Here is a 14,817-nt window from a genome sequence, read left to right on the forward strand (position 1 = left end):
AACAACAATTTCATGTACGATCATGAAGTTCAATTCACAAGTTGGAAAAGAGCAAGATTGACAAGACCAGATTTATTGAATATAAACAATCCATCACCAGATAAATAATCTGACCACCATTTTTTTCCAAAACATTCGTGGTTACCACAGATACCGTTTAGCGTCAAGTCCCGCCAGCCTGTCAAAAGACAATGTGCAGATGTCAGTGAGCGCACCACCACGATGCATTCTGTGAACATTTTGTCACGTTTTCTAAAAACCTTTTTGACCGCCTGCAAAAAGAAAAGCAGCAAAGCTAAAACATTTGTGGATGCGTGTCGTGGAGTTTGGCCTGGAGATACGGCTTCACCTCCTCGACGCCGTTCAGCTTCTCCAGCTCGTGGTAGGGTAGCTGCAACACATCACGTGGCGCGTTAGCCGAGTTTGGCGTCGAATCGAGCCGCACGAGAGCGGGCGCGGGTGGCGCACCTGCAGGATGGCGTATCCCAGCAGCTTCAGGTGGCGGTCCCTCATAGCGCGAGAGCCCACCAGCACGCTCGAGTTGTGGCAGTAGTGCCACTTGTCGTTGACGGAGATCACCAGCCTGATGGGGAACACGCCGTCAAGTCGCCCGCAACGTCGTGGAATCGAAAGAAAAAGCCATGAAAAATCCTGACGAGAATTTGATTCACCGTTTCAGCCCGAGATGCAGCGACTGCATTCATCATTCCCGACTCCCCGATAACTACAAAGGGATTTTGAGATGCTCCGCGCTATAGCCGAGTCAACGATTGAGTGGACCAGCTAACCCTGAAAAAGATTCACTACAATGTTCACTCGCAAATGGTTTTTGTTCCCATAGTTGAGCCACTTTCATGTTTAAGATCATCAAAAAATGAAAACCCAAGTAAACATAAAATGCAAATAGTGGGTGATTTGATCCATCAAACCTACAGTAGCTGGCCTTGTGTGAAAAAGCAAACCCCAAAACTGGTTGGGGCTCCCCTCAGCAGCAACAACTGAAATCAAGGATTTTCCGGAACTGATGGCTGAACATTCTGCTTCAGGATTTTCTCGTAAAAAAGAGCAGAATTCACGGTTCCTTCAATCACAGCAGGTCATCCAGGTTCTTTTTCTTTCTGTTCGTTTTCATCAGCGGTGGTTTTGGCCTTGGAACTTTCCTTCTTCCTTATTGTTGAGTCATGAACGTTAACCTCCTCCATCATCTCAGTCCCCATGAGCCCTGCAATTTCAGGATTGAATGACTACAGGCCTGTCACTCATGAAGTCCTTTCAACGCCTCGAGCGTCGCAGCACCCTCTGCAGTTTGCCTACTGGGCAAACAGGTCTGTACTTCATCCTGGAACACCTCAACGGTGCAGGGACCTACGTGAGGATCCGGTCCGTTGACTTCAGCTCCGTTCAACACCGTCATCCCTGTCTGCCAATGGATTTACAGCTTCCTGACGGGCAGGACGCAGCAGGTGAGTCTGGGGTACGCCGCCTCATCCACACGTACCACCGGCACCGGGGCGCCCCGGTCCTCTCTCCGCTGCTCTTATCTCTCTACACGAACGACTGCACCCGGCTCTCAAACTCCTGAAGTTGGCGGACAACACCACAGTCATCGGCCTCAACAAAGACTATTGACGAGTCTGCCTATCGACAGGAAGTGGAGCGGCTGGGGTTTTGGTGCGGCCTAAACAACCTGGACCAATCAAGACTGTAGAGATGATCGTGGACTTCAGGAAACATCCCTCGCCACAGCTGCCCATCACGCTGTCCAACTGCCCAGACCTTCAAGTTCCTGGAAATTACAGTCTCTCAGGAACTGAAGTGGGAGACCAACCATCAACTCCATCCTCAAAAAGGCCCAGCAGAGGATGTACTTTCTGTCATGCCGCCCTATGGGGGGGCGCAAGCCCAGATAAATGCAGAGGGTTGCGTCAGGTAAAGGCATCCGGCTTAAAACTTTGCCAAACAAAGGAGCGTTCAGCCAAAGAATTCTTTCTGCACCATTTGCACAATCGGCACTGTACCAGATCATTGCACTCTTATAGACACTAAATTGCTTGAGGACTGCATCATTTGCACAATTGCCATGATATCGGCATCGCCACACTACTGGTACACTTTCCTTGCTCAATGACTCACTCGCCACACGGTTTTCTATGTCCGAAATGTGTACTTGGTCAGAGTGGCTGTTTGTTGTCAGAGTAGAGTGGCTCCAATTACCGGAGACAAAATTCCTTGTGTGTCTTCCAACATACTTGGCCAATAAAGCCGATTCTGATGAACTGAGGCTCGGGAGGCCTGCAGCTCTATTGACGACGTCCTGGGTTCCTTTGTGACCTCATGGTGAGTTGTCGCTTTGCTCTTGGGGTCCTTTTTGGGATCTTCTGGCCGACAGGTTCTATTTAAGTGATCAGGCTTGGGTGTGCTCCACAGTTCGTTCATGATTTAAGAAGGGGGCTGTTACTTTTTCACACGGGGCCAAATAGCTTTGAATAGATTTGTCCGGAATAAATCAAATAACCATTTAAAAACAGTATTTTATGTTGACTTGGGTTACCTCGGTCTGATATTTATATTTGCTTGATGATCTGAAACAAAGTGGGCAAATGAAGCAAAACAATAAGAATTTGAGAAGGGGGCAGCTACTTTTTCTCGGCACTGAATAGTCGACTCTTGGACTGAAACGATTATTAAATAGCGGAGTCGTCAGTGGCATGAAAAATAGCTTTTGTACACATTGACATCATTTCTGTCAACGCCAGCTAATGGACCTTGGGAAACAAATGACTTACCGTTTCGGGCTACGGAGGGAATCGCAACACAGATGATGATGATGTCACTGATAACGACATCACAGATGCTGCGGGCGGGTGTACCAACCTCCTTATTTGAGTCTCTTCCGCCGGGGGCCGGGTCGGTTCCGTCGTGCCGAGGTGCTGCGGCGATGGCGCCCCCCCTTTGGTCACAGACACAGACCTGTCGCTCTGCACCCCCTCCTCGTAGAAACCCGACAGTTGGCGCCCCGTCCCCTGATTTGCGGGGGAGCCGGCACTGGTCTCTTCTTCCAGGATCTTCCCGATGGAAAACTGGAAGAGGGGGTCGGGGGCGGCGGCGGCGGCACCCGCAGGTTCCGGGTCCCCGGGCGGGAGCGCCCCGTCAGGGGGGGGGCTGCTGAGCGTAGAGCTGTTCTGACTCTCCGCTGAGCGCTCCTTGGCCACGCCAGAGTAGTACTCCATGACGGGCACATAGTACTGGGGAACGCCGCCATCAGCGAGACAAGCGCCCCCCGCCAGGCTGTACGCGTGCTGAGGATGAAAGCCAGACTTGGGCTCCGTAGCGCCCCCTATCGTCTCAGCGGCCTCCTGACCGCCTGCGTCCAGCGCAGCGAAAGAATTCGACAACTTGTGGATGTCGTCGACTTCCTGCGAAGCACCCGCGGGGGCCGAGCCCGGCGCCGAAGCTCCGCTCGACCGGATGGGAAGAACCCGACCCGACGAATCCGTCCACAACACGAAGTCTGGACGGAAACAACACCTGCGTAGTACATAGTGCGTGTACTTGCTGCGTGTGCTCGGTGCGTGTACCTGTGTAGTACCCAGGAGGAAGCACTTGGTCCTGCCTGTAGTTCTCTTCTCCAAGCAGCTGCCTCAGGGCCTCGGCCACGACACCTTTATAACTGACACGTTGACTCATTCATTCATCGCTTATATCAGGGCTGCCAAAAGTACTGCCCGCGGGCCCGAACCAGGCCGTCGGGGGTCCGATCCGGCCCGTGAGGATAGAGAACGTAACGACAAGTTTTTCAATAAAAGTAACTGTCGCTAATTTTGTCCACTGGAGGGCTCACGGAATGACCACTGGCCACTTCAATGACTTTCTGAATCACGATCTGATGCCTGCTAGGGATGCATTTGCGAAGGCCTGAAGATGCCGTTTGACGTTTTGGGTGCAAAGTAAGCCTACGTCATATCAAATGCTGTGCTCCCTGTGAAAATATTTGAAGACACTAAATATTGCAAAATGTCAGTCAACAGCTTCAGTTAAAAAGAGGTCGCTTCGGTGGAACCCTTTGACGTATTTTGATGTCTACGATTACGACTGCACCCTCTCGCTGAAAAGTTCCCACTAGTTTGTTCGGGGGTGATGAATCAGTTGAGCTCGTCAAGATTTACGGACGGGTGTGGAAATTGATGTACATTTAAAAATCATTTCTAGATCTTAAAGTGCCCCAAAAAATGTTTCGTAAATTTCACACCACTGAAAGGAGTCTCGTTAATGCCGGACAATGAACGAATAGAAAAAGAAAAGAAAAACAAATTGCAAAGTATGTGAAATAGGCTTCCAAATGATCAAGAATTTTGACAATCTTTCCAGATGCTGCGGGCGTTTCGTGAAAGCTCTCAAAACTCCGCCTCCCGGGAACTTTCAGCTGTCAATCAAAGACGCGCCTTACCGCCTCCGCTCACGGCTCCTAAGTGGGGAGAGGAGAATTCCTTCCGCATTGCACTCGCCCTCACGGGCTGCAAAGAGGCAGCTTCTGAGCTGGCACAATGACCATCAGCAGTGCCGCCGGGACAATTTTCCCTCCTTTGAAATACAACGAAGGCTGCGCTATAAGTGGGCACAGGCGCGCGCTGCGTACCGGTCTCCCTGGATGATTGTTTCCCCCCCTCCTCCTCCTCGCGAACGGCCCTAATGCTGTTGCGCCGGACCTCCTGCAGCTACTCTAACCGCCGGCGAGCTGGCGGCAAATCCCGTCCGGGTTGCCGCTGCCTCCAAACGCACGTGGTGCCAGACGGAAAGACACAGCAGCCCAAATAACAAAACACATGACTCTTCAGGAAAGATGTTTTTTTAGTTATGGGCATATTTCCATGGCCAGTTTTGTACACTCCACTGGTAGTAATGGGTTCCGGTTAAAAGGAATGAGGAAGTGGCCATTCCCCCAAGTGGCCACTGCAGAGCATAAGGGCGCTTGGTGTTTTTTAGTGGGAGAGGGCCTCATGCTAGAAAGTATACACCCCAGACCCGCTGACGTCACATGGCTCCCAAAAAATCCGGCGAAAAGAAATGAAGAAAAATAGTCTTAAGCTACTGTATATCTCAACAATTTAGTATTATATTGTTCTTAGTCTTTACACATTTTCAGCACTTCAAACGTCCATCCATCCATTTTCTGAGCCGCTTCTCCTCGCGCGGGTCGCGGGCGTGCCAGAGCCCATCCCAGCTGTCATCGGGCAGGAGGCGGGGTACGCCCTGAACCGGTCGCCGGCCAATCGCGGGGCACAACCATTCGCACTCACATTCACACCTACGGGCAATTCAATCTTCAATCAACCTAGCATGCATGTTTTTGGGATGTGGGAGGAAAGCGGAGTGCCCGGAGAAAACCCACGCTGGCACGGGGACAACATGCAAACTCCACACAGGCGGGGACGGGGATTGAACCCCGGTCCTCAGAACTGTGAGACAGACGCGCTAACCGGTCGCCCCCCCCCCCCCCCCCCCCCCCGTGCCGCCCACTTCAAACGTATTTCATGTATTTAGAAGCAAAACAAGAATCTGAGTTTTGCGGGACATTAAGTTTTATAAAAGATAGATATACATAGATCCACTTTGATCTGTAAGTAACACACGTAAATGAAAGAACTGATTCATATTGTTGAAAAAAAATGTCAGATTGCTCATATGATTCGCAATGAGATAAAAAAAATGTGGATATTTAAATAATGTAATTGTAATTATTTGCGTCAAAACAATGGGGCAAATTTGGAATAGTTATTTATAGCTTATTAGTCCACAAATATTCTGTTCCTGCCCACTTGAGCACAAATTGGGGTGAATGTGGCCCCTCAACTCAAGAGTTTGACAGCCCTGACCTAACTAATGAATCAATGGACACATTAGCCCATTGCTTCATCCCTTAACTCACTGACTAACTGACGTGTGTGCTTGTTACCTGTACTTGCGGTTGACCTCGTCGGCGGTGAGCGCATGATGGAACATGAGCACCTTTAGGTCGGGGTGCAGGCGGGGGCCCTGGTAGTGGGGGTGCTCCAGCTGAAGGGCGGCGTCCAGCAAGGAAAGGTAGCGGCGCACGATGAGCGCGTAGGGGCTGTCTGCGGGGGGGCGGAGGGGGGCAATGTGAGTGTTTATGTGAGCTTGTGGGGGGGGGGGGGGGGGGGGGGGGGGGGGGGTGCTGCGGGGCGGTACCGACTGGTGACGTTGCTGATGAAGTCGGGAGAGAACACCCGGTGCAGGACGGCACCCGGAAAGCGACCCAGCTGGAAGAGCGACATCAGGATGTTGACAGTGGCCAGAGGCGAGTTCAGAGCTTTAGACTCCAGAACCTCTTCTAGGACTTGGAAGAATTCCTCATCGTTGGATGGACGGTAACTCATCCTGCTGAAGGGAAACACCAGCTTCTGGATCACCTGCACGTGGAGACAAACATATACACGAATGTGCACGCACACACAGGGTTACATCAAGTCAGGGTCGGAGCTCAGGTGGACGCCGGCCCTGCCCACCTTGCTGTCCAGATGCTCCGCCTTCCTGACTAAGAAGTTGGCAATGGCGTCCAGTAACGGTGTCTCCCTGAGACGATGGCGCGCCACGTACTTCGAGATCAGAGACATCGTGGTCGCGCTCAAGCTGTCCTCCTTCTTTGGCAGCTCTTCTACCATAAACATACCAGCATGCCGTTAGCCACGCTAAGCTAACTTACCAGGCAGGTATTCTTGAGCCATGCTAAGCTAACTGACCTGCCAGGCTTCTGATGAACCTTTCCTGTCTGTTCTGATAGAAGAGGTGCGAGCTGAAGATGAATTCCAGGCTCTTGTTGTTGGCTTCCCTGGCACAAGCTGCCAGCATCTCGTCCAACAGCGCCATCTCCTGATCACGGACACCGCTGACGCTAGCCAGCGTGTGTTTGACCAGACGCAGGATCTTTCTGAAAGAGAGCCGACGAGCGCTATTAGTCCGAGGGTGTGTCTCTCTTATTTGCAACCCTAAAAAGCTCCCCGCTCCTCGATGCCAACACCGCAACCCGCAAGTCATTCTCAGGCCGCCGTATTCGCCATATCAAGGATCTCAATAATCTTAAATGCACACCGAGGAGCGGTGCTCAAGGAGGTTGCAAATAAAGAACTGAGATGTATCTGTCCCTCGCTATATCGCAATTCACTTATTGTGGGTTCAGTGCATTGCAGCTTTTTTTTTTTTTTTTTTTTTAAATTGTACAGTGCCTCACAGTTCTGAGGACCGGGGTTCAAATCCCGGCCCCGCCTGTGTGGAGTTTGCATGTTCTCCCCGTGCCTGCGAGGGTTTTCTCCGGGTACTCCGGTTTCCTCCCACATCCCAAAAACATGCATGCTAGGTTAATTGAAGACTCTAAATTGCCCATAGGTGTGAATGTGAGTGCGAATGGTTGTTTGTTTATCTGTGCCCTGTGATTGGCTGGCGACCGGTTCAGGGTGTACCCCGCCTCTCGCCCGAAGATAGCTGGGATAGGCTCCAGCCCGCCCGCGAGCCTAGTGAGGAGAAGCGGTACGGCAAGTGGATGGATGGATGGATGTACAGTAGAGTGCAGTTACTCAACTGCACGTCCACGGTAAAGTAAACATTGTTAGTACTACCGCTAGTTAGAACGAATCCATAACAGGTGGTTTGGCTAGAGAGAGGATGGAAACAATCGTTGGTGTTCTTTCAAGCGCTTTATGAAAAAAAAAATACAATCATCAAGAGCACATTATTTGCAAACCTGGTGGTCGTAGTTTTGTTTCATTCGCAAACGTTTCGTTCAGAAGAATGAGTCTTTTGCGTGAACGAACTCAACTGAATCAGTTTATGAATCAGAATCATCTTTATTTGCCAAGTATGTCCAAAAACACACAAGGAATTTGTCTCCGGTAGTTGGAGCCGCTCGAGTACGACAACAAACAGGCAATTGGCAGAGAACACTTTGGACATAGTGAGCAGTAAAGGCTTACTAGTTACCTGGTAATGCCGGTACATTTTTTTTTTTTTTTTTGACAATTGTGCAAAGAGATGCAGAGTCCTCTAGCACTTAGAGCAGTTCGAATGACTAATATTGCAATAGTCCGGTGCAATGACCATTGAGCAAAGGGCGCCGAGACTTCAAGGAGTGTATGCGGTTGAAAGTGACGAGTGGTGCGATAGTCTGGGACAATGTTGGTTGTGCAAATGTTACAGATACTCCTCCGTCAGTGTGCAAATGGAGCAGATGCTGCTCTGGCATGAGTGGCCAGTATATGCAAATAGTGCAGCATGGCGAGACAACTACAGCGAGTGCACGAGTAATACATCATTGGCCCCACAGAAATGTGACAACGAACTCAAGTCCAAAAATTGCCAGCATGTTGTAATGGAATTGTAGGTTAGGTGTTTGAGAAGTTGATCGCAAAAGGGAAGAAGCTGTTGGAATGTCTACTAGTTCTAGTAGATTCTAGTTCTAGTAGTAGAAATGATTTGTTCTTTGAGCTTGGCGCTGCCCACCACTGTAAGGCGAGCAAGTCGGCTGGGAGCGGAAACGGAACTGATGAAGTGTTCTGTCACTCACTTCTGAATCTTCGGCGACTGACCAATGAGCAGCGAGCGTTGTCACTCACTTCGGCGAATGACCAATGAGCAGCCAGCGTCAGGCAGCGCCGTGCAGCCTGGGGAGGGACTTAATTGAACTGAATGTACTGGTGTACTGAAGAATTGAAGAGCGATTCGTTCGTTGATCTTTGTTCGTGATGCATTAGACACGAGTGATTGGTTCGTTGAACTTCTTCGTTTGTCATCTGCTAAGGAGCGATGTACAGCACTCGTGATTCGTTTGCGAAAGGAACGAGGTACTCCGCAGTGAACGTACACGAGTAATTTTATCCGCAAGTCTTGACGTCCTCGTGGGGATAGCTTTCACTAGCAGCCGTTTCTTCAAGCTAACGGCTAATGTTGAGTCAGTTTAGCACATGAAAACAAGCACACATTTAAAATTAATGTAAATTCATAATAAATGTATATATGTACACATACATATAATTCCCTCTGTGTCTCCAATGCTATTATTAAAGCTTTTTATTTCATATATCCATCCATTTTCTGTACCACTTATACTCACGAGGGTCGCGGTAATAATAATAATAATAATAATAATAATAATAATAATACATTAAACTTAAATAGCGCTTCTCAAGAGACTCAAAGATGCTTTACACTAATCATATGACAATAACAGTAAGGTGAGTGAACAGGAAACCCGGGTGGGGGGGTTGCCGGTGACAGCGACGCTGTCCACCGCGGTGGAATGCAGAAAAGTCCTGCCGGCCGGCGAGAGCCCAGCTCGGCGTGAGGGCACGCGGATGGATGTCCGGTAGCTGAGCTCACTGCACGCATGTGCACGAGTCACAAGCGAAGCCGGTGTTCGAGAGCTTGGTAGGTGATAATTTAGCAAACATTTAAAAATCTCCCACCCTTACGATACGTGACAACAAAGCATAGTCCTTCAGTGAACGTGAACCTTAGGGATAGATCATTAACTGAATGAGGAAGCACTTGAATGATTTTGTGAAAAAGAACTGAACGACTCGGTGAACGAATCTTTTGAACAAATCTTTTTCAAGAACTGATTCTAATGATTCAGTACACTAAAAAGAACTGCCGTGCCCGTCACTAGCCGGTGGCCTCAACTGGCGACTTGACTGTACACCACAGCAGCTAATGCTACAGCATGCCAGGACATAATTGGCCAACAGTACGTTCTCATGCGTCCACCTCCACGTCACTCAATCCAGTGGACCCGCCTTTAAAAGGCATACACACATTCACAGTCCTAGTTACTATGGTGAAGAATGTGTAGCTGGTGACCCCAAGTGGACAAAAATAATACCTGCACCTCACATGCAAATCCTGTCGTTTAATGCGAAGAAGAGCATGCATGAAACTTATATAAATATATATAAATAATACAATACTTGACCACTACTTTGCTATTTCGTCTATTGCGGGGGAGGTCTGTAACGTAACCACCACGATAAACGAGGCATTACTCAACTGATGCTAGCAGTGTGTTAAAGATGCACTTTGATGATGGCGTTACTAGTTGTTACCTGTTAGCGAGAACCTGTTGGGGGTCAGGCGCCGCCTTGTCATTGTCATCGGTCTTGGCAGCATCCTGCGGTGACAAAGAGCGCCTTTTGAGGCGGTAGTAGGACAGCAGCAGGAAGAGCGTCTGCGGGTGGCGCTCTCGCTCCAGATTCTTCTCCAGGCCCAGCAGGCAGGCCTCGGTGAGGAGGTGCTGGCTGCCCGGGTGCAGTTTGATGCTGGAACTGAATACCATGGACACGTCCTTCTGGTTGAACTGAGCCAGGCGGCTGTGACACTCTGCCTCCAGGGCTGCCACCACCGGACAGTCACCGGGAAGTCCTAACCCCCGGCACACCACACCGACGTTAGCTTTGGACATAAACTCCAACATTAGCGACCAAAGTTGCTTCCAATATTAGCTTCTGAAGTTCATTTCCAACATTACCTCTCATGTCAGAGCTGATAAAGTTACTACGTTATGTTAGCTTCCAATATTAGCTCCAACGTTAACTTCCAACATTACTTGGAATGTTTAATCTAAGGGCGACCGATTTCGGTGATACGGTCACAACAATCTGGTTTCAGAAAGCATCACGGCACAGTCACAGCTACCATGAAAGTGTTAAACGATATCTCTGGCTTTCTGGATAGACAGCAGAGCTGTGCTGCAATATTTATTTTTGATTCAGCTGATCATCTGATGATGAAACAGAAGCTCTCCTGTATGCTGTGGTTTGGTTGGTCAACTAGCTGTCTGAAAGATCTCAATGTGTTCAGTTCGATGGGCTCACATTTGTCATGGAGTTCCTCAGGGCTCCATCTTAGGCCCACAACTATTATCGCTGTATTAATACTTTAGGTTACAGTGTGGATGGAGCCAACTTTCATTTTTATGCAGTTGATACTGTAGTTCATTGTGCAGCTCCATGCACCTCACAATCCCTTGTCAACTTGAAGGGTCTTTTTGACATCCATTCAGAACCAGCTATCACAGCTAAAGCTAAAGAATATTAATGCTAACGAAACAAAAGGACCTGTGGAGATTCTTACTGTACAACGTACGACATTAGAAACTGTCTCATGTTTTACTGGAACTCAGTGTATGGCTTGACAATGATACACACTTTTAAACCTCATGTCAATTTCCTTCTTAAAAAACACACATTGAAATTGCAATCTTATTTCAGAAATGAATCTTGTTTTTCCTTTGAAGCCAGAAGACATCAGGGGCCTCATGTACAAAAGGTGGCGTGCTGAAAATAAGCAGAAGGTGCTGCTTATTGTCAGCACCCACAGTGCACTTCTTCGTTTGATCGCAAATTGTGAAGCCTTAACACATCACCGTTAATTGTATACAAAATCTGGCTGGCCCTCACTTGCCAAACACAGGATGAAACACTGGTATCTTTTGATCGACAAGGCTGTCCAAGGTATGCTCCCAGCTTACATCTGCTCCTTGATTGTACAAAGATCGATTAGCAATTATAGTCTCAGAGTTTGCTTTGTCATTCTCTGCTTCACTTTCCTGGAATAGCCCTCAAAAATACGCACAACTTCAACAACTTGTCTCCTTTCCTGCTTTTAAAACCCTCATCAGCACTTTTTTAACTGATTCCTTTGGAATGTGTCACTGTACAGAGTCACGTTATTTTATTTACTTTGTTGCAAGGGTTTTATGTTCCTTTAATGTTATTGTCCGAATTTTAATGCGGCTATCTGAGCCAGGTCTGTCTTGTAAAAGAGATCTCTGATCTCAATGAGACCACCTGGTTAAAAATATCAATAAACACACTTTTCACTTCTTGGGATGCATAGTCATGGCTAACGTAGAGCAAAAACCCCCCAAATACGTGTGTGAAATGTGTGACACACACTGTGAGGAAAAAGCACAATTGAGCGGTCCACATCGATGCCAAGACCGTTGGTGAACTGGAGCAGAGTGTGTGAACCCAGGAAATATTTTTGTTTGTTTGTTGTTCGTGGACTGAGGTTCTACTGCATCATTATTATGACGAAAAGATAACCTTTATTAGTGCCACATTTCGCATAATATGGGATGGAGACTTACCGAGCGCTGCGGCGGCGTAGAGGCAGTTGACGATGCTGAAGTTGTCAAAGTTGGCGCAGTCGTTGACAATGGCGTCGCACAGCAACAAGAAGTCCTGCTGCTCCAGGACCTGGCGGCCGCACGTAGCGGAAGCGTCGGCACCATTGCAGGGCGCTGGCGGTGCGAGGTGTGCGACCTGCAGCAGCTGCGCGATCTTGTGCAACGCGATGGCATAGTGGTTGTGAGAGATCTTGGCCGGGTTCTGAGCCAGCCAGCGTAGAACCTCGTCGGGGCGGCGCGAACGCTCGATGAGTCGCTTCATGGTGAAGAAGGTGTCGTAGCTCATCTTCTCATGGATGAAATTCCACGTCTTCTTCTTGCAGCCCGGTTGCACGTGAAGGTGGGCACGGGGCTGCCAATGGGGCGGCATCAGCGGCGGGGCCAGGGCCGCGGCTTGCGGGTGCGGCTGAAAGCGTGCTCCTCGGGGGCCCGGGTACGCTGGGTACAGCTGGTAAGGTGGGTGGGTGGGGGGTGGCACTCGGTGCTGGTGAGGCTGGGGGGGCGGCCCCTCAAGCACAGCCAGCCCTCCCCTTTGCCCTGCTTTGACTCCGCCCCCTCCCCCGGCACCATACAGGCGGGTGGCATACATGGCGGGCGTTGCGGTGGTGGCTCGGCTCAAGACGCGCCACCCGGTGGACCAAAGCAACATGGTGCCGATCCCGGATCAGCTGGATGCGCCGCCGCACTCCTACGCAGAACAACAACACACTTGATCTCACAACGTGACATTATGCTGACATGTGATGTCATGCGAAGAAGATGACAGCATATCAGAGCAATGACCAGACCACTGTTAATACTGTTAACGAAAAACTGTTTTATCTGACGAACAGGGACTGAGCCGACGACGAAATGTATTGACATTTTTGTCAGAGAGTAAAAATGAGACGGAAATGCCTGTCATAGACGAGATCCAATCAGAACAAATTTTGCTTGAAGAGGCGGGAGGAGATGAGAGAACCAATCCGAACGGCGTGGTAAGTACGTTACATAGCCCGTTTGAGATTTCAAGCAGCAGCCGGGAATGCAAAATGTGTGTTGAAGAGACATTTACAGCCCAGTATCCTGAAAATCCACGCACAGGTGAGCATATAATTAAAAATAGGACTTTTACTGATCATGTAGAGTACATACATCTGCTAGCTCAGTGAATTTTCCGCTGTTTTGCTAACCGTCCGCTGTTTGTGTATGTTTGTTTTCAACAAAGGCTCTGATAAATTATGAAATAATATGCACGTTACGGTGCGTGTTTGGGTAGTAATCAATCATGAACAAGATATGAGAATTCACAGGGCATTTTTGTGTTATAGTGTCAGACACTAGAGCTTAATATATTTGTTTCTTTTTGATACTTGAGTTTCACTGATTCAGAAAGACCAGGCCAGACGGCATTGCATCTTACACCCGCAATGTTTTGATTTGGACACTAATGGCATTGCTGTACCACTAGAGAGCCAATGCATCACTGGTGGTACTTGTGCCACACTTTGAGAACTGCTGATCTCGTTGAACGTCATGACTTTCAGAAAGTAAAGGGAAACTTCACATATTATCCTTTACACACGTTTTATTTTAGTCGATTAAATCTACTGCAGTTTTCGTCGACCATAATCTTATGGTATTTCGTCAACTAAAGCGAGACTTGATGACAAAATTACATTTTATTCAAAAGATTTTGACTAAAACTAAATCAAAATTTGCTGTCAAAATGAACACGGGCCCAGACCGTGCTGGAGTTGACATAAAGGTTTTTTAAACATTTTTTAATCGTGACTATATTTTAAAAAACAAAACTAAATGCACTACCCCCTAATCACTACAGAGGGATTTTCAGTTGACATTTTAAGAAACTATCCAGGTTTACTATATGAAAATTCTTTATTTAGTAGTGTGTGTAATGATTAGGGAGTAGGGAATGATTCCAAAGACTGCCATGGAGCTGCACAGCGGCATCATCATCATCATCATCATCATCATCATCAAACGTCATATTAACGTCATCAAACGTCACAGCTGGTAGTTCGTCTGCTGACTGCTAGCCATTTAGCAGCGGCTAACAACGTCACCCAACTGCAGTTAGCGCCGGTGAAGCTAAAGCAGCTAACACCGTCATGAACGCTGTGACACGACATAAAAAGTTGGAGACAAAAGTCGCGTTAGCCACTAAAAGGCTAAACAGCAGACACGTTCACGCGTTAGCATCGGCGTATCCTTTTCCCGAGTACACCAGAAGAAAAGAAACAAAAAAGAATAAAAGTCTGCTGAACCGGGCTCGCCAAGTGGCGTTACCTCATAGCTTGTCTCAAAGAGCCGCGGCCTCTGTCAGTATTCGTTGACCGGGGAGGAAGGCAGCAGCCAGCCGTCTCACTCCTCCGCACAAGCCGCCTCAGCTACCCGGCATGCAACGGCTGCCTCCCGGTCACTAATCCTCAGCGGACGCTGCCGCTCGGAGTCGGCGTCCAAGCTTATGTGATATTCAAACGCAGCCGCGAAACTTTTAGTCAATATTCTCGTCCACTGAAAGCTTTATTTGCCTCTTGTGTTCACTTCAGACTGTCACCGTAAAGAGCTGCATTTAGGGAAGTGTAGTTCACTTCGTTGACCGAACAGGAAGTGATGACGTT

General features: G+C 48.6%; 1 protein-coding gene across 3 annotated transcripts; it reads right to left on the minus strand.

Annotated features, from left to right (window-relative positions):
• Nucleotides 1–52: 52 nt before the first annotated feature.
• On the minus strand, nucleotides 53–14,768 carry fastk (Fas-activated serine/threonine kinase). 3 transcript variants are annotated; one of them, XM_061796984.1, is made up of 11 exons: nucleotides 14,483–14,763; nucleotides 12,155–12,881; nucleotides 10,110–10,425; nucleotides 6,759–6,946; nucleotides 6,525–6,673; nucleotides 6,212–6,428; nucleotides 5,954–6,113; nucleotides 3,579–3,670; nucleotides 2,875–3,511; nucleotides 469–583; nucleotides 53–391 (listed from the first exon to the last, which is right to left on the minus strand). In XM_061796984.1, exons 2-11 carry the CDS (start codon nucleotides 12,840–12,842, stop codon nucleotides 296–298), a joined length of 2,658 nt encoding a protein of 885 aa, XP_061652968.1. In that variant the 5' UTR covers nucleotides 12,843–12,881; nucleotides 14,483–14,763; the 3' UTR covers nucleotides 53–295. The 3 variants fall into 3 exon arrangements, 2 of the variants coding, with proteins under 2 accessions (XP_061652968.1, XP_061652969.1); XR_009791727.1 differs by having other exon boundaries at nucleotides 358–391; nucleotides 469–651; nucleotides 14,483–14,768; XM_061796985.1 differs by lacking the exon at nucleotides 3,579–3,670 and having other exon boundaries at nucleotides 2,875–3,528.
• Nucleotides 14,769–14,817: the final 49 nt, after the last annotated feature.

This window comes from Phyllopteryx taeniolatus, chromosome 14 (assembly GCF_024500385.1).
Source record: "Phyllopteryx taeniolatus isolate TA_2022b chromosome 14, UOR_Ptae_1.2, whole genome shotgun sequence".
Classification (NCBI taxonomy): Eukaryota; Metazoa; Chordata; class Actinopteri; order Syngnathiformes; family Syngnathidae; genus Phyllopteryx; species Phyllopteryx taeniolatus.

Bases quoted from the DNA above. Each gene is read 5' to 3' on its own strand.
- fastk (XM_061796984.1), bottom strand. From the start codon at position 12,842: ATGTTGCTTTGGTCCACCGGGTGGCGCGTCTTGAGCCGAGCCACCACC. The intron at 10,426-12,154 runs GTAAGTCTCCAT...GCCGGGGGTTAG, and splicing joins CTACGCCGCCGCAGCGCTCG to GACTTCCCGGTGACTGTCCG. The intron at 3,512-3,578 runs GTACACGCACCG...GTTTCCGTCCAG, and splicing joins TCCTCCTGGGTACTACACAG to ACTTCGTGTTGTGGACGGAT.